Source organism: Apodemus sylvaticus, chromosome 11, assembly GCF_947179515.1.
Source record: "Apodemus sylvaticus chromosome 11, mApoSyl1.1, whole genome shotgun sequence".
NCBI lineage: Eukaryota > Metazoa > Chordata > Mammalia > Rodentia > Muridae > Apodemus > Apodemus sylvaticus.
The window spans coordinates 25,878,845-25,899,124 of NC_067482.1; the positions used below are offsets into that span (position 1 = coordinate 25,878,845).

The 20,280-nt window shown below is 36.7% G+C and overlaps 1 protein-coding gene across 9 annotated transcripts in view; it reads left to right on the top strand.

Moving 5' to 3' along the window:
• Positions 1-20,280, top strand: part of Epha5 (EPH receptor A5) — a 356,777-nt gene that overhangs the window by 61,013 nt on the left and 275,484 nt on the right. For all 9 annotated transcript variants that reach the window (XM_052198455.1, XM_052198457.1, XM_052198456.1 and 6 more), the window contains exon 3: positions 12,935-13,598. In XM_052198455.1, the coding sequence (XP_052054415.1) occupies positions 12,935-13,598 (664 nt within the window). The remainder of the gene's footprint in view (positions 1-12,934; positions 13,599-20,280) is intronic.

Genomic DNA, 20,280 nt, shown 5'->3' on the forward strand with positions numbered 1-20,280 from the left:
TCATTTAACCTTGCAGTCATCAGTTCTATGTATTTTCTGTGAATGTCAACACGCTATTCTTTAGTTCTGAATGAAATTTCATTTTATATATCTATGTCTATCTCTCTCTCTCTCTTTCTCTCTCTCTCTATATATATATCGATATCTATATCTATATATCTATGTATCTATATCTCTATATTTCTATATCTATATCTATATATCTATACCTATACCTATAGGTATAGGTATATACCTATACCTAAATCTATCTATCTATCTATCTATCTATCTATCTATCTATCTATCTATCTATATCTACATCTATCTATATCTGTATATCTATATATCTATATATCCATATATATATATTCATATATATATATATATATATATATATATATATATATATATATATATATATATATATATACTGTGTTTCTTTAGTCCATTCATTTTATAGGGAATATCTAGGTTAGTTCCCCAACTTTCCTGAAGTGAGTCGGGTCAAAATAACCATGGGTGAGGAATCCTCTTTATAGTATGGTGACTTAGATTACTTTGTGTCTATTTACAAGAGTGGAGCAGCTAATTCCTATGGACATGTTTATTATTTTGTGCTACCTTCATACTGATTTCTACAGTAGCTGTAGTAGCTTACAATGACATCAGCAATAAATGTGTGTTTCCATTTTAAACACATATATAACTGAGATTGCAGACATTTTCAGAAAGATATGAACTCAGAGGTTTATAATAATACAGCAGAGATAATTTGTTCTTGATAACTACTGTTTGGCCCTCTCTTGGCATCATGTACTAAAAACCATATCCTGTGAAGAAGTTGCAGTTTGAAGTTGCCCTCTTACATGACTTTACTTTCACAGTGAACTAAATCAGTGTTCTAAAATCCTATTTGACTTAGGCTGCTACTTGCAAAATTATAACCAAATGAACAAAGTTCCTGACAAATATGATAATATGCACCATAGATAATGGGTTGCTCTTTTTAACTGAGTGCTGATGAAATCATTTAAGATGTTACTCAGTTTATTAATTTGTTAATTTTAGACATTCTTACTTACTTAGCCCATTTTGTCTTCTAAAATTATTATTGACAAGTTAATATGCTCTAATTTGTTTTCATTAATAAGATTTTCTTTCAAGGAAACAATTCCAGGTTCTCAAAATTAAAATACTCATGAAATATTTATCATTGCATACATTAAACTAATATTTATCTTAAAAGTGAAATTATATCATTGTGATGTTTAGTTTCTAATTTTAAATTTCATATTATATTTATCATATAATTTCATTAAGAAGTAGGATTCTTGATCAAATCATAAACTTTCTTTCAGCATTAATTTTCTTTATGGCATTTCAAATAAAGTTCAGATCCACAGGGTTTTGTACATGGTATATAAGCATGTACTCTACTACTGAATGATTTCTTCAGCCCCCAAATATATAAAAGTTTCTCTTTAGACTGAGGGAAAAGAGGTCCAATTACTTCTCCAAATTGGGATCCATCTCAAGGGGAGGCTCCAATGCCTAATGTTTTGGTACAGTTACAGACAGGAGCCTAGCATGGCGGTCTTCCAAGAGGCACAACAAGCAGCTGATTGAGACAGAAGCAGATACTTACACCCACCCAATGGACTGAAGTTGGGGATCCCTGTGGTTCAATTAGGGAAAGTCTGGAAGAAATTGAGGAGGAGGGCGACCCTATAGGCAGACGAGCAGACTCAACTAACCTAGACCCCTGGGATCTCTCAGACCCTGAGCAACCAACGAGGCAGCATACACTATTTGGTATGAGGCCCTGATACATATACAGCAGAGGACTGCCTGGTCTGACTTCAGTGAGAGAAGATATACCTAACCATCAAGAGACTTGAGGCCCCAGGGAGTGTGGAGGCCTGGTGGAGTGGGGTGGGGTGAGGTGGGGTGGGGTGAGGGAGGGTGTGCACATACTCTTGGAGACAGGGGGAGGAGGAATGGGATGAAGAACTGTCAAGGGATGATCAGTGTCTTAGTGTTTCTATTCCTGCACAAACATCATGACCAAGAAGCAAGTTGGGGAGGAAAGGATTTATTCAGTTCACACTCTCCAAATTGCTGTTTATCACCAAAGGAAGTAAGTACTGGAACTCAAGCAGGTCAGAAAGCAGGAGGGATATTACTTACTGGCTTCCTTCCCCTGGCTTGCTCAGCCTGCTCTCTTATAGAACCCAAGACCATGAACCCAGAGGTGATACCACCGACAAGGTGCCCTCCCCCCTTGATCACTAATTGAGAAAATGCCCCACAGCTGGATCTCATGGAGGCACTTCCCCAACTGAAGCTCAGTGATAACTCCAGCCTGTGTCAAGTTGACACACAAAACCAGTCAGTACATCTAGAATGTGGATAACGACTGGACTGTAAAAAATTATTAAAGATAAATACTAAAAATGAAAAAGAAAAAACAAAGTTTCTTCTTATAACTATTTTCTGTTACAAACTACTCCTGAGAGTTTTTGTATTTACAACTCGTTTCTTTTCAAGTTGGATAATAAATAATAAATAAAGAATAATTGCTAAATAAAGAATTGAAGGAGAGGGAGTAAAGAAATTTCACTGGTCATGCACATGTATTGTTGTTTATGCATACTTATGAACTTCCCTATGAAAATTATCATACAAGTTTCAAAGGCTAAATGTCTTTCTCAAATGATTCTATTTATGTAATGAGTTAAATCTGAGCTCATAAATATATGCACCAATCCATAGGCAATAAAATAATCAATTTCAGTTTTATTTTATACATAGAAAATTAATTGAGTCATTTCTAGCAATATTATTACACTATATTCACAAATTTTAAAGATACTTCAAGCAAGTCAAACTTCTAATGGCTGAAAGATGTTTTCCCCAACTAACATATTACTTCAGAAAAAGACAGGATACAACATATTCAAGTTATTTTTGCTAGACTGCACATTGTATTGTAATTATTTTACCAAAGAACTGGAACTATTTAGAGAAATTAACAGAAATTCTGTGTTACATTTTTATGCCTAAACTTTTTTTTTTGGAGTTTCCATAACCAAAAATTTTTCTTTTGCCTTCTGAGTTGCCAAAAGTCAAGAATCTTAGAAAGTTTTGGGGCTATAGTTACAGAATTCTAGTTCCATCACTAACATTGACACTTATTATCTTATGAGAAAAGAACATAACTGATTCTTTAAGCATTGGAAAGTTTCCTCTTTCATAGGTAAGTTATATCAGGTAAATCTACATTTTTTCACTAAAAACTTAACCCTTAGGACTGGAGCGGTGGCTCAACAATTAAGTAACTTGTGCATTTTGTAGAGTATCTGGGCTGGATTGTCAGCATGCACATGGTGGTTCTTAGTCTTCTGTTGCTTCAGTTTCAGAGGCTCTGCTAGTCTCTTCTGATCTCCTTAATTGTTAGGAGTACACAAGTTGCACGCACATTGATCCAGGAAAATCACTCATACACGTGATTTGTCAAACCACTTTAACCATTAAATTAATAAAATGGCTCTCATAAAACAGAGACAATGATGTATATCAGAATTATGATCTTAGATAACATGGCAGTTAATCAGCATGTTTTGCTTATGTTCTGTCTACTTATTTACAAAAATATTTAGTCATGTCCATGATTGTACTATATGTATAATGGATTGTGGAAAAAGGATTAAAATGATGCTGCATGTATTTTGTTTCTGTACTATGCAAGCATTGACCTCTCTATACATACAAGATTATGTATAAAATGAATTGTGTTTTCAAAGAATAATGACTCAAAACAAAGACTCCTCCTATTTGATTCTTTGTAGTTTGAGCATTTGGGTAAGTCAGGAATGCCTACTGACTTAGATATTTATACTCAGTAAGCATCTTATTTTTCTAATGAAAAAGTGAGTTGTCCTCAATTGAAACACATTAAGGAACAACAAATATACAAAACAATCACAATAGCCTGATTACTCAAGGTGCTAGGTAGATGTATGTCAACTAGACAAAAACTAGAGTCATCAGAGAGGAGAGAATGTCCATTGGGAAAATGCTTCCATATATCAATCTCTAGGTAAGATTGTAAGGCATTTTAACTCATAATTGATGTAGGAGGGCCCAGTCTAGGGCAGTGTCATCCCAGGACTGGTATTCCTGGATTCTATAAGAAAGAAGACTGAGCAAGTTATGGAAGCAAGCCACAAAGCAACAGCCCTACATGACCTCTACCTCACTTCCTGCCTCTGTGCTCCTGTCCTGCTTGAATTCCACCCTGACTTTCTACAGTGATAGCCTAAGACGTAGAAGTGTAAGCCAAACAGACACTTTCCTCACCAATTAGCTTTTGGCAGTGGTGTTTTATCAATAGTAACCCTAGCTAAGATACACACTTTTCTACAATTAGTCATAATTGTATACCGATGTTGCTTATCCTTCTAGAATATGTCTAGCCCATCTTCAGAGTAATAGTGTTTTGGATTGAATGCCCTAGGTCACATGAACATTGTACTGGCTGGTTTTGTCTGTAAACTTGACATAAGTTATCTGGAGTTATTACAGAGAAAGGAGTCTCACTTGAGGAAGTGCCTTCATGAGTTCCAGCTGTAAGGCATTTTCACAATTGGTGATCAAAGGGGGATGGCCCATTATGGATGGTGCTATCCCTGAGCTGGTAGTATTGGATTCTATAAGAAGGCAAGCTGAGCAAGCCAGGGGAAGAAAGCCAGTAAGAAACATCCCTCTGTGGCCTCTGCATCAGCTCCTGCTTCCTGACCTGCTTGAGTTCCAGTCCTGACTTCCTTTGGTGATGAACAGCAGTGTGGAAGTTTAAGCTGAATAAACCCTTCCTCCCCAACTTGCTTCTTGGTCATGATGTTTGTGCAGGAATAGAAACTTCGACTAAGACAAACATGTAGATAAATGGTCATCTATTTAGCAACAAAAAAGATATTTCAAAATATTTAATTAATTCCTTGCTCATTCCATACAAGTTGTGCTCACCTTCCCTCCCCAAGGGTCCATGCTTTCCTTCTTCTGCTCTTCTTGCTGATCTTTGTGCTTTTCCACGGCCAACCAAGGCTAATTTGTGCTGCCCAGACATTCTTGGAGTTTGTTTGTTTGTTGGTTTATTTGTTTGTTTTTTGCCTTCCACTAGATGGTCCTAGAACACTGTAGGCAAAAACCATCCTCATGCTCACAGAATCCAACAATTGTCAATAACTCCACTGTTAGTGATAAAAATGTTTCCTGATTTCCTATCCCCTGGGATTTTCTCTTCTTGAGATTCCATAGAGCTTGGGCATGCTGTCACACAGTTGTATGATCACATGCTCAGCTCTCCTGCTGAGTCCAGAAGATATTTTTCTAGTAGTCATCCACCTTCTCTGGCTCCTATACTCTATATGCTTCCATAAGCTTTGCGCCACTGAAGAAGGGATACAGTATATTTGTTCCATATACTAATGAAAAATTGATAAACTTCTAGTTATTTTTATCACCCAGAAGAAGTAATTTATTGTGCCAAAGTTTAGGACTACTTGGCCTAATCTTACTCATTTTAAGATACCAGAATATATATAAATATGTTAAAACACATACAGATATGCATACTTATGCATATGTGTAAATATGTATGAAGTGATGAACCATGAATGGTGAATTAAGACATAAATCATCATAATAAACAAGATATAGGGAACAAAATACCCACAGAAGGAGATACAGAGACAAAGTGTGGAGCAGAACCTAAGGGAAAGACCATCCAGAGACTACCCTACCTAGTGATCCATCCTTTATACAGTTACAAAACCCAGACACTATTATCAATGCCCACAAGTATTTGCTAACTGGAGCTGTCACCTGGGAGGCTCTGCTAATGCATGGCAAATACAGAGGGGAACATTCTCAGCCAGCCATTGAACTGAGCACAGGGTCCCCAATGGGAGAGCTAGAGAAAGGACCCAAGGAGCTGATTGGGCTTGCAGTGCCATAGGGGAACAATGATATGAGCCACCCAGTACTTCCAGAGCTTCCACGGAGAAAACCCTCAACCAGATAGTACACATGGTGTTACCCATGGATCCAGATGCATAGGCAGCAGAGGATAGCCTTGTTGGACATCAAAGGGAGGAGAGGCCACTGGTCCTGGAAAGGCTCGATGCAGCAGTGTAGGGGAATACCAGGACAGGGAAGGGGGAGGAGGTTGATTGGGGAACAGGGGGAGGAGGAATGGCTTATGGCTCTTTTGGGAGGGGGCCAGAAAAGAGGAAAACATTTGAAATGTAAATAAAGAATATATAACAACAACAACAACAACAACAACAACAAGATTTAAACAAAGGCAAAACCCAAAACATTTTCTTGCAGGTTTGACTTGTCTAACTAGAAAAAATACTATATTCTGGAACAGAAATCATCCAGTAATGATAGATGAAAGTAATTTATTTCAGAGAGATGTAGAAGTATATTCGAGACTCTGTGGTTAAGAATGGGGATGTGCATGCCATCCAGACTTTAATACCCATTCACACTTTTCTTACTACATGTTCCGGGTTCATGGGAGATATTACTCTTTTTAATAAACCTCAAATTCCATGGTCTCAGATGATGAGATTATCATTAAACTGAACAAAACCTACTGCACATAGACTAGAACTTACTTATTGAAAAGAGAAAATGGCATTTAGTTAATACTGAATAAAACTCAACGGACAAATATTGAGTAGTTTCAAAACATGATATCATGAATAAAGTATCTAACTTAAGCTATGACTTGTAATTGACCAAATGCAGTGTTGGTAAAACATTATCCAACTGGCTAATAGGCAATGCTAAAATCATAAAATTGGGAGAATAATAGTAACATTAGAATTTATTTAAATATTTAGAATTAATAAAAATTACTGTTGTTAGGTTGGCAAGATCGTTGAAGGGATAAAAGCGCATTTATCGAAACCATTGACCTGGACTTGATTTCAAGAGTACTCATGATGGAAGAAAGGAACAGAGTCCTGAAAATTGTATGCGGGCATCCACACAAATACTATACAAATACTATACAAACACAAATACTATAATATGCAAATATATTAGGGCAATCACATACCTGTACATACACAAGATAAGGAAATATTTTATTTTATTTTTTTTTCATTTTTAGTTTTATTTATTTATATTTTTTATTTACATTGCAAATGATTTCCCCTTTTCTGGGTCCCCACTCCCCGCAAGTCCCATAAGCCCTCTTCCGTCCCCCTATTCTTCCATCTACCCATTCCTTGTTTCAAATATTCTAAATTCTTAAATTTTATGATTCGAAGCTATAAAATTTGAATAATTTACTGGAAATTTTTTTTGTTTTTAACCTGAACATAGATTATAAAGTCAGTAATCTATAAATTATGAATTAATTTCAATTAGTAAAATTTTTGGATTAAGGAAGAGGTATATGAATAAAGGTTTTACATTAATTTTTTTGACTACAGAGTCTGAGATCGCAAAAACACTAGAAAGGGCATGCTTCAATTCTGACACATTTGTTTTTGAATAATAAAGTTCACAGAATGGATTTATTATGATTATGAGGTACATTATGATTAAAAATATTAGCATGGTTTCTTGAAGTAGTGAACTGTGCAGTGGACTGAGGTGTCCCACAAGACAACTTCAGAGAAAAGGGGAGATGTATGTCCTGGGAGTCAGGTTGACCTGCACAGAAAAATGAGTTCAATGGGAAATGTGTTCATGAGGGCTTTATACTGCCCCCTTATTGCTTCTGGTCTTCAAATATTCTACTTTTGAAATGGTTAATAACCAATCTTTAGTCCCTTTCTACTATTTTTTAAAAAATGAATATTAGCATTTTTAACTGGTCACACTAGATAGCTTCAGTTCTCACTTTCCTTTGCAGAGCTGTTATGTCAGAGACTGGATTCCAGTTTGTATACTTAGAGATCAGACTACTTGGGACTAAAACTGAACTGCCAGGCACAATTTTTCCCTCTGAAGAAAGACGGTCTAGCATCTTTATTGAGAAGTTGACTATGAAGTTTCTTTAGCACTCTTTCTGAACTTCAATTGATTTATTTCTTGATACAGGAAAAAAAAAGATAAATAGAAATAAAATAATGAAAACAGAACTAGATGATTTATAACCCTGATAGCATTAAGGTCAGAATCAATTCCGTTCACAGAATGATTCTTAGTACCTATTCAGGAACACAGTCTTAAAGAAGATTATAGCCTAAATTCTGTGTCTTGAGTATTCTCAAGTAGTAATGGATAAAGAAGTTATGCTGGTTGGTTGGAAAGGAACACTATGTCGAAGCAGAGGGATAGCTGGGGCTTAAGGCAAGAAGCTTACAAGGGAGGTCGGGGTGGGGGTGGGGGAGCGGGTGTCTGGTTGATTGATATTGTTCTTTCTATGGTGTTGCAAACCCCTGCAGCTCCTTCAGTCATTTATCTAGCTCCTCCTTTGGAGACCTCGTGCTCAGTCCAATGGTTGGCTGCTAGCGTCCGTCTCTGTCTCTGTATTTGTCAGGCTCTGGCAGAGACGCTCGGGAGACAGCTATATCAGGTTCCTGTCAGTATGCACGTCTTGGCATCTGCAATAGTGTCTGGGTTTGGGTACTGTGTATGGGGTGGATCCCCAGATGGGACAGTCTTTGGATAGCCTTTCCTTCAGTCTCTGCTCCACACTGTCTCAGTCATCAACCAAAGAGGCACCCATGGAGCCACGGAGCGAGCCATGTCTCTAGCTGCATATGTAGCAGAGGATGGCCTTGTCTGTTGGGCATCAATGGGAAGGGAGGCTCTTGGTCCTGTGAAGGCTTGAAGCCCCAGTGTAGGGGAATGCCGAGTGTGAAGGCAGAGGTGGGAGGGTGGGGGAGCACCCTCATAGAAGCAGGGGGAAGAGGGATGGGGTAGGGGGTTTGCAGAGGGGAAACCAGGAAAGGGGGTGACATTTGAAATGTAAATAAAGGAAACATCCAATAAAAGAAAAGAAATGAGAGACAGGGAAAAAAGAACCTTAGAAGGACAGTGGTAGCAGATAGAAGGAAGGATTTCTTATAGTTTGGGGAGAAAAGGAATTGTGTATGACATGCATATGAATTAGTGACTCAGGTCTCTTATTGGGGCTTACACGGGAAGCACGACCAGGTGTGAAGGAGGAAAGGCAATGCTCAGGAGTCTTCAGGACCTGAGACAAGAGAGAAATCCATAGGCATCTGGGAGAGACGCCATGTCAACCAAGGATATTTGCATAGCCGGGGACTTAAATGAAGGCAAACACATGGAAAATAAACAGGAAAAGGATGCAAAGAAGAACATGGACCCAGCGTATACACCGTAGAAAATCACCTAAATTGCAGAGGCCGCCCCTTGTCCATCTGATTAACATTCAGCAGCCAGACCTTCCAAAATTCACACTTTCACTGCGAGCCACAGAAAAATCAGAGGGTATTTTTCTGAACCACAGAATCGTAGGCTGTCCAGAAAAGCTGAAAAGACAATGTTCTCTATATGTTTCACAAAAATTACTGTAATCTCCTTGATAAGTCTTTTGTAAAAGTAACTGGAAATTTATGTAGCCCTTTCCTGAGTTATTGCTGAAAGCTATTTCTTTTTTTGTCTTTATATTTTATCTTATTCTTTTGTTTCTTCATCATATCTATTTTTTCCTATGAACAGCAAGATAATTTCTTTATGCTAAGAGAAACAAAACTATCAATGAACTAAGGGTATAATTTCAAATTTGATCTAAAACAAAATGTTTTTCTCATTCTTTAATGTATTTAAGTGGGAACTGGCATGAGATACCTCTACAGTCTTTGATTGGAATCTTATTTTATTTATTTACTTATTTATTTATTTATTACAATGTTTAAATTCTTTCTGTCTGGTCCTTGAAACATATTTAATGAGCCTTCAGTATTATTCTTGAAAGTATATATAAATAAAATTGTACCAGAACAGATTTTTAAAGACTTTATTTCCATTAACTGAAATGATTTAGAGTACCAGGATATTAATGCACATGCTTTCAAATTGGCACGCGGAGCTGCCCTGTCAAATGTCGACTACTTAGCATTGTATACTTAGCATTTGTTCTTTGCTTGAAAGAGTTTGTGACTGCCTTGGTTTATAATGTTCGAGAATAAAATAAAATGTTCAAGAACTCTGGTATTTTGCATTAATTTATTTGGTACCCTTATCTTTTGGGGCCCTTGTAGCAATATATGATATAAAACCAAGTCTTCTATAAGGATTTGAAGTTGAGTGATTACCACCTCTGTTTTGCTTGAAAGGTTATCATTAAGATAAATATTTATGCAATATTATTTTGATTTTTCTTTTGCTGATCAATGTTATATTTCCTTTTAGTAATACAAAACACACCTATTCAATTGACCTTCAATTGACCTTATGGTAAATTGGCTTTTTTTTAATGTATTAATCTTTTACTTTAAATATCAATTATGATATGAAGGATTGATTTGCAATAAAAGTGACAAATTTATTGTGAAAGAATATGTAAGCTGTTTGTTGTTAGAATGACCAATTCGAGGAGATAAGATCAGTAGCAAAGTTGCTATTCCTCTTAGAGAGAAAGCACTGCAGAATGAAAGGACTTTGCCCTCGGACAACACAAACGTGGAAGTTGTCATGGTGCGAAGTTTGTGTTTCTTTTGTGAATTTGAGTCACTCAGCAGTTTTCTCTCATTAGCACCTCTTATTAATGGCAGTCTGTATAATGGCAGCTAGAAGTTTTAGGTAGGCAATCTGAAGTGTGAGATTTATTTCCATGTACTGACTCTACACTTTCTACATCCTTGCCAAGTGAACAGAATGAAAGCAAAATGCTAGGCTTAATTTTACATCTACAGTAACTAATTCCTTTAAGCTTCTTTTGTTATCATACACAATGTCTAAATCTATATATCCTCCATTTATTAAAAGTCAGTGTTACCCATTGCTGCCTATATACTTCAAGTATATTAAAAACTTGTTTTTATAGAGTATAATTATATAATTGATTATATAGAGCTTAAGTAGTTTCTATACAACTTTATAAAAGGTCTTTAACTTATGAAACAATGAGTGTCTGTAGTGGGGTATTCTGGAATGTGATACCTTAAGCTTCTCTAAATACTTCAGTGGGAATAACTGATTTGTAAGTTCTATTTGCTCAAATCATGTGGGATTTACGTGGTGACTATTTGCTATTATCATATGTACTGTATATTTACAATGTTAGGGTGGCTGTAAACAGAAAGTACAGCCATATAAATCTCCCATTCCATTTTTGACCCAATTAATATACAAAATGACAAGAGTAACCCTGGTCAAATACATAGATTTTATCTCTAATTTATATCATTCTCTGAGCTATGGATAAATCAATTAACACCTGTTTAGCTTTCAAATAAGTGACCTTATTTTTCTGAATAAGCAACTCAGTGAATTAAAAATCTATTTTTCATTTTGAACTGATAGATTTTCTTTCAAATTTTATTATATTTATGTGTCCTCTGCAACTTTAGAATATTAAATAAATGACTATGTTCTCAAATGGAAAATCTTTCTTTTGTGTACTTCTGTTTTTTATTCTCATTTCTCTTGTAATATTATACTTTTTTTTCCTGTTAAACTTTATTTTCTTTGTTAGCCTTAGACTACTTCAAAAATACCTCATGTAGTTAAATCATAGGAAGAAAAGTTAAATCTTAGTTTACAGTTTTAATAGATTTGGTCTTTAGCAACAAAATCATCCTATTTAGCTCCAAATCCCTCACTTTCAACACATTGTCCAATTGTGGGTCTATGCATTCACTGCCATCTACTACAAGAAGATGTTTCTCTGATGAGGGCTCAGAGGTCCACTCATCAATGGGTTTCAGTTAGTCACCATTTTGTAGCCATCTAATTGTTCATTGTGCCAATATTTCCCAAAGAGCTCTGTGGGCTAGGATCAAAGTTTTAGCATATAGACAATTTAGACATTATGCAAACCATATTTTAATCTTATTTATAGACTTAGTGTTGTGTTTTATAAAAAGATAGAGGAACCAGAGATACGGTTTGGTGTAGTGTGGTATGGTGTGGGGAAGGAAATGCCTGAGTAGATGCCTCTGCTGCTGCGGGCTGTGCTGAAGCATCCCTTCCCTTGAGTTTATTCAGGACATGGAGAGAGGAGGAGGAGGAGGAGGAGGAGGAGGAGGAGGAGGAGGAGGAGGAGGAGGAGGAGGAAGAGGAGAGAGAGAGAAAGAGAGAGAGAGAGAGAGAGAGAGAGAGAGAGAGAGAGAGAGAGAGAGAGAGAGAGAGAAGAGTAAAAGCCATGAGCACTTGGATATAGAGGGGGGAGGGGAATGGCGAGAAGGGGGAGCAGGAGCAAGAGGAGAGACCAAGAGAGTGAGGAGGGGGTAAGGAGCCCCTTTTACAGTGGGCCAGGCATACCTGGCAACAGCCAGGTAACTGTGGGGTGGAGCCTAGACTAAATGCCACCAGCTATCTTTATTCTGAGTACCTCTATTTTCCTTACTTTGGTTTACTATACACATAGCTATTTTTTATTCTAAAAACATATATTTTTCTTCTTTAACCAATTCTTTCCCAACTTTTCCATCTTTGGGTTAATCTGATGATATGCATAACACTTGGATGTGTAGAGATATAGATAGTTGGAGAGTAAATGCTTAGTATGCAGGAGACCACAGATAGAATCCCTAACATGAAATTCAAAAAAATCAAAAGAAATAGATAATTGTTTTTTTGTGTGAATCTCCTCAAGCTCTTTATATGACTTACTTCTATATGAATAAACATATATTTCTTTGACTAAATTAGTTTTTATAGCTTTTTGTGATTTTTTTCTGTTTACATTCTGAGTTTCCATTTTATTTACATCTTTCTATTTTACCTTGTCCAGTGGGAAGAGATTGGTGAAGTTGATGAAAACTACGCCCCCATCCACACATACCAAGTGTGCAGAGTTATGGAACAGAATCAGAATAATTGGCTCTTGACCAGTTGGATCTCTAACGAAGGTGCTTCCAGAATCTTTATTGAACTCAAGTTTACTCTAAGGGATTGCAACAGCCTTCCTGGAGGACTGGGGACTTGTAAGGAGACATTTAACATGTATTATTTTGAATCGGACGATGAGAATGGGAGAAATATCAAAGAGAACCAGTACATCAAGATTGATACCATTGCTGCTGATGAGAGCTTCACAGAACTTGATCTTGGCGACCGTGTCATGAAACTGAATACGGAGGTCAGAGATGTCGGACCTCTGAGCAAAAAGGGATTTTATCTTGCTTTCCAAGATGTCGGTGCTTGCATTGCTCTGGTTTCGGTCCGTGTCTACTATAAAAAGTGTCCCTCTGTAATAAGACACTTGGCTATCTTCCCTGACACTATCACTGGAGCAGATTCTTCACAGTTGCTAGAGGTGTCAGGCTCCTGCGTCAACCATTCTGTGACAGATGATCCTCCCAAAATGCATTGCAGTGCTGAAGGGGAGTGGCTGGTTCCCATCGGGAAATGCATGTGCAAGGCAGGATATGAAGAGAAAAATGGCACCTGTCAAGGTAAGCCTTTGCCTGTGGATTTGTGAGGGCCTTGCATGTCTCTTGGATCATGTGTATGTGTTTCCGTTCGTGATTAGAAGTGACCTTTTACTTTTTGAAGAGTATTTCCCTTCCAGTTTTTCTTCTCTGAATCTCATATTTTCCAAGCAATGAGGAAAGATTTAATGCAAGATTTTACTGATGATACATAATTAATGCTCAGAGAGTCTCTGACTCTACATATGGTATTTCATATTCACCTTATCCTCAGAAATTTTCTTTTGAATGGCACAACTAGTAGCCTGCCATCATCCCTTGTAGGACTGTCCATCCACCACTGCGGGTTTTCTCTCATAAAGTTGTTTTCTATCCTTAGTTTGCTGTTCAGAATGTAAATGAAAAAAATCTTGTCCTGGCATGCTTCTGCCATTTAAAAATTCTTCGCAAGTAGGTTCAGCAATATGAACTTCTCAGAGAAAAACATTTGTCATCTCGCAGGACTTAGCTTCCTATGTTGTTTACATATGGTTGCAATTATATGCTTGCTTTTCAAAATTTATAGATCCATTTTAAATGCATAATAACCAGTGCCCCATGAAAATAAGTGTTCGGAGACAGAGCCAATACAGAAAGGTCATTTCAAAGCAATTTGCACTTGGAGAGTTTTTTTTTTTTCTTTCTGCTTTAATTTTTCTTTTAAATTGAAACTTGATCATGCATGCTTCCTCATTCATTTAAAAATGCTCTCACTTTGCCTACAGTGTGGTAAGTTGCCCTTTCAGACTTGGATATTTGTCAATGGCTTTTTGAAACAAGATGCCAAAGAGAACAGAGTTTGAGAAAGAAAGCATATTTTTTCCTTTGAAAATGTATGCTCTTGTGATATCTCAATTTTAAGTAATAACAAGGGGTTCACATGTATTGACTGAGGAGAAAACCCAACACTGAGCAGACCCTTCTGTTTCTTTCATAACGGTTCTTGTTTCCTAAGACCCTTTTATGTGTACTAACCTATCTCGTTTTCTCAAGCTTGACTTTAGAGTTGTTAAACATCTAGAGAGACAAAGCAGTATCGTTTACTTGGCAATCTCAATGAGGCTGGTTTATAAATTCTCCCAAAAACTCTTTCATGAACTAACATTTCCTTTGTCAGTATCAGCTCCTATTTTATTACTTTTGCATTATTACCTATAATTAATTATATAGTTATTTTTCAATTTAAATTCTTGATACATATATACACTTAGGAATGTTGTCAAGTGGATATTGTGTATCTAAATCCTTCTAAATTTTTGGAGTAGTGAATCGCAGGTCATTTGATCGGATTTATGTAAATGGTCTAATACTTTGATTTTGGTTTTGAATAGTTACATTGGTTTATGGTAAGGTCATATGCAATTGTATGATAAAACCATCAATTAAATTAATAATGTTGACCATAGTTCATTACAAAATATTATAGATAAAAAGTTTATAAGCAATTTATTTAACTGTTTATTGTCATTTTTAAGGCAACAATCTACTGATCACTTATGTTATTTTATGTAATTTAGCCTCGGTAGAGGCTAAATTAGACCACTATAAAATTGGTTCTCATTCCAACTAACAGATGGTATAGGAAGCCCCTGAACCCATAGAGGGTGAAATTTGAATGATGAGATGGAAATATTCTATTGGCACTTATCATTGAACATGTCACATCTCAAGGGAGTGGTGCTTCTGTATGAATGTGCCCTAGTATAAGAAGTTAGCATATTTGTTTGCCTCATACTCTACATAATTGAGTAGAGAACAGAATGATCGAAAGCAGGATGGTCTGCAAAGGCCATGTGTGAAATTCCTTCATATTATGTGCCTTAATGGTTGAGCACTGGCTACTCTGGCAGACCACCTGAGCTCAAGTCTCAACACTCAGATGACAGCTTGCAATTGTAACTTCAGTTGCAGGAAACCCAACATTGCCTTCTGGCCTCTTTGCACACCAAGAATGTATGTGGTACACAAAAATAATTCAGGCAAAATACCAATGCTGAAAAATATTAAATAGAAAAATAAATGAGTGCATTTAAATTCTTGACTTTTCCCTCACTGCTGTAGCAGTGGAGCAATGTCTTCAGGGTTTGTAGTGTGGCTGAGGGTAGGAGGCAGTATATTTTATACAGAGATGTCCATATTAAAAATGCCTCTATTCTTTTAAACATTTTAAGTTACTTTATTGTGTTAAGTACTCGCCTTTAAAGATGTCTACACAACGAACATGCCTGGTGCCCACAGAAGGAAGAGAGCATTCCTGCAATTGGAATTTAAGACCCTTGTAAGCTGCCATGTGGGTGCTGGGAATGAAAGCTAGTTTGTCTGCAAAAGTCTCTTTTTTTAATCATTGGAATTTTCTTTGTTTACATTTCAAATGTCATCCCCTTTCCTTGTATTCCCTCCTGAAACTCCCTATCTCATCCCCCTGTCCTCTGCTTCTATGAGGGTGCTCATCCACCTGCCCACCCCCACCTCACTGCCCTGGCATTCCCCGACACTGGGGCATGGAACAGCTGCTGAGCCATTTCTCTTGCCCCATCCAATCGTCTTTAATAGTATAAAATATTATATATCCATCTTATTAGAATTTATCCATAGAGTAGTTGTTTGCCTTGTCATGGGTCTTATTAGGGTTTGGGGTATCGTCTCGTTGGTTTCCTCCCACTATGTAAAGTTGACTAGAAGAGAAGTGTTGTGTGTTGAGGCTAACTTGGTTGGTTGGGTTGGCTTCTTAACATCAAGATAGCTGAATGGAGCTCCACACCTTTAGATCTCAATGATTTGGTTGGCTTCTCTGGGGAAGCAACTGAAGTTGCCCAATTGCCTGATCTCAAAGTTCAGGAAAAACTGTCGTCTCACTTGAGACCTCGGAGAGGAGGTGTGCATGGCTACCTTAGTGTTCTGGTGTTCATGATTATTTTAGAAACTGGATTTTTAAGACTTTTAGAGTTTCACAACAAGGAGAAGCCACAGTTTGTGGCGTCCTATAGGTTTTACATTGTGTATTTCTTCCTGTTGGGAAAAACCTACCTAGTACAAGCTGCCCCATGCACAGACTGCCCAATGAGTGGGTAGCACAGAGTCTAGCTATTACCCTTCACCTGTGTTACTTTGACATGTTTTTGTGTTTGTTTATTTGTTCGGGTTTTTTCCTCCATTTTTGCTGCAGTATTGGTGGTAGAATATATTTTGATGGATCATCTCTACTTCTGTATTTATTTATTTATTTATTTATTTATTTATTTATTTATTTATGAGTAGACCTCAACCATAGCCTTCTCCCCCGCTATTCTCTGCCTGTAGGATTTATTGTATGTAGTCATGCACTTTGTATTAATACATTAGAAATCTGCATATTGGTATTGTACTTTTTATACTGTTGGATGCTTATAATCAAAACTTTGCTCTAGGGTATTGAACAAATTTAGTCTTATTAGAAAATTTTTTTAAAAAGTAATTGTATAAATAACCCATCCCATTGAATAAACTCTCAAAAAATTGAGAGTTTGCTTTGGGGCCTTAGAAGCTTTCACACATTCTGGAAAAATTTGGATAGATAGTGCATGTGTGTGAAGGAATGGCAGAAATGCCATAGGTCTTAAATTATACCACTGTAACCTGCGCTACTGAAACATTAATTTGAAAGTGATGTTTGGAATAATCTTATTGGCCACAAGTCTCTGACTGATTCAGATATTTTCTTCCTAAATACTTGTTCAAAGAATCAAAAAATGTCCCTAGAAATCACCACTTGGTTATCTGTCTACTAGAATTATTTACTCTCCGCTCTTTCCTACTCCAATCTAAAGTTGGATATTATTAGAACTATGTCTTAAAATATAATGCATGGCTTTATGAAGAGTTTTGACTTTGAAGCATGTGAATGTAGCATCTATGAAGAAATACAAAGCATACTGCTTTGCACATGTGTCTTTAAATTGCACATGTGTCTGCATTTTATAACTGAGCAGTGACCACTATGAGATTTTTTTTAACCTTAAAATTCTGTCTTAGGGTTACATGTTGTGATGAAACAACATGATCCAATGCAACCTTCCTTAGGGAGGGAAGGATTTATTTGCTTTTCTTTCATATCACTGTTCATTCTGGAAGGAAGTCAGGACAGGAACTCAAGCAGGACAGGAGCCGGTAGGGAAGGGTGACTGCAGAGGCAACGAAGGAGTGCTGCTTATTGGCTTGCTCTTTGTGACTTGCTCAGCCTGCTCTTTCATAGAACCACCAACCACAATGGGCTGAGCTCATTAATGGATCCGCTAACAGTCATGGATCATTCATTTTAAAAAAATGTTCTACACTCTTCTCCAGAAAAAATTGGAGGCATTTTTACAATTGCAGTTCCCTCCTTCTGATGACTCTAGCTCATGTCATGTTGACTCTATGAAGGTTGGATAGATGCTCCATTGTAGAGAAATCAAGGGTAGGGAGGTAGGAGTAGATGGGTGGGTGGGTGGAGGAACACACTTATAGAAGGAAGAGGGAGGAGAGGAGAGGAGGCTGGGAGAGGTGGAAACAGGATAAAGGGATAACACTTGAAATGTAAATAAATTAAAAAACAAATAAAAAACTAGTCAGCAGAGATCATGATCAGGTTTGCCCTTATTTTTGACTCTGATCTTTGTTTTGTTCTCTACATGAGAAGCATATAATATTTGTTCAGATTTTTCTGAAGCATTTACTTGTTCTTTTTTAGTTCTTCATTTTCCCCTTCTTAATGGTCATCTGTCTCCTTCATTCCTGGTTAACTTCTATCGCCTTTCCAATCTGCAGTCTTGTACAGCTTCTTTAGGGATGCTATGACTCGTCAACACTGGGTCATGCTTCTCTCTTATTTACTCCCACACTGCCCTTTCTTAGACTTATTTAGCCTCATAAATGTTTCCTTATTTTATAATTATTTTGATAATGATTTATTCTACTGCTGCTACACTACTCACTCCTGATGGCACAAGTGTTACATCCTTGATTAAAAAGTGAAAAGGAAATTGGAAACCAAGAAGAAAGGGAGTAGATTCAGCATAAAGGAAAATAGAATATAGTAAGGTGTGCAAAATACCATTAGGTTTATTTATTTTTACATTTCTATTCACATACAGAATTTTTGGTTCTTTCTCAAAATCTTTTAAAACAATGGTTCCTTAGTCAAAGATACTGCAGCCAAATCTTCAATATCCAGAAATGTGTCATTTTCATACTATGAAATGATTGGCATTTCAAAAATTCAAGATTGTGGAGACCATCTTAGTAAATTTTGTGAAAGCACAAAAGTAGCCTATTGAAATATATTTATAAAGTGGCCTTATTACATAATGCCGCTTAATTACTAACTTTCTCTGCTAACCAAATTAGGTTAAGGTTTAATTAAGGTTGCAATTATGACAAGAAGCGGGAATTTGAATATATTTGTTGCAATACATTATCATATATGAATATTTGCAGACTCTTCTCTGGGTGATGACTTGATAAGCCTAGTCAAGCATCTCTGTGTTAACTTTTGCACCTGTGGGCATGATGGGTTTGTCCTAAAGATTTCCAGAATTTGAATTTCAGGATTGAGAATGCTGGGCAATTAATTAACTATATTACCTATATTATCTCACCCTTAATGATAACATAGCATAGGTTCAGCGGACAAGGCCACCTAAGCAATGTAAGACCCTTTATCCTAATACCACTTGACGCTCTCAGTGAACTTCCTTTAAGGGAAGTGTATCTGTAATAATCTCTGTTGAGTCAAATAATACAATACTCTAGCTTTCATTTTATTAACTTAAAATCTGATATATATTAGCTTAATAATGCTGAAATACATGCCTTGTATTTCTGTAATTAACTACTGTAAGTATTCAAAATTATTTCTTTGAAACATTTTTTTTTTGTATTAGGAAATGAATACTAACTCAAATCCATTTATCCATGTGTGTTTCCTTACCTGTTATTTATCATTATTTCCATGCTATTTTTTCCCTCAGGAGTCATATGATTTTCTTTTTTAGTACATAATGGTTAGAAAAAGCCCATTCTGGAAGTTTCTGCTTTTTTATTGAAATGGATGTGTTTGACAGAAGTAATTGAGTTCACATGAATCAAATGTTGCCTGCTGAGTTCTCCCGTGCTTGTGTTGCTGGCTTACTCAGAGGCAGAACAAGACCACTAATCTTCATCACTTGTGAGTGGAATGAAGTAGTAATTTGAAATTAGCCCTGCATAATTATGGTTTCACTTCTATCAAATGGGGAAAAGAGATTTAGATTGTGGGTCACTGCCAAAACCAGTCGGAGTGAAGAAGGTATATAGTGCATGCTAAAATACAGGGTAAAGGATGTTGCCCCTCAAGGGCTGTGGAGGGAAAGCTCTTATTAACTGTCCAGCTGGGAGACGATTGCACAGCAAGGAAAAGTGTAGTGAAAATACCCAACTCAGGAAAGAGCTTTGATTCAGAAACAGTTCAGATACAGCAGGGAGCAATATGGTGATCATTCATATTTCTGGCTCATATTTATGATTGCAGAAAAACTGGCTGAAAGTGTAGCATATTAGGTGTTCCTGTAATTATGCATTGGGGAGCCTAGTTATTTTTAATTAGGCACATTACCAAAAAAATAAAAAAATCAAAGAGTTTGAACCGTTGGTTCTATTTTACTCAACAATA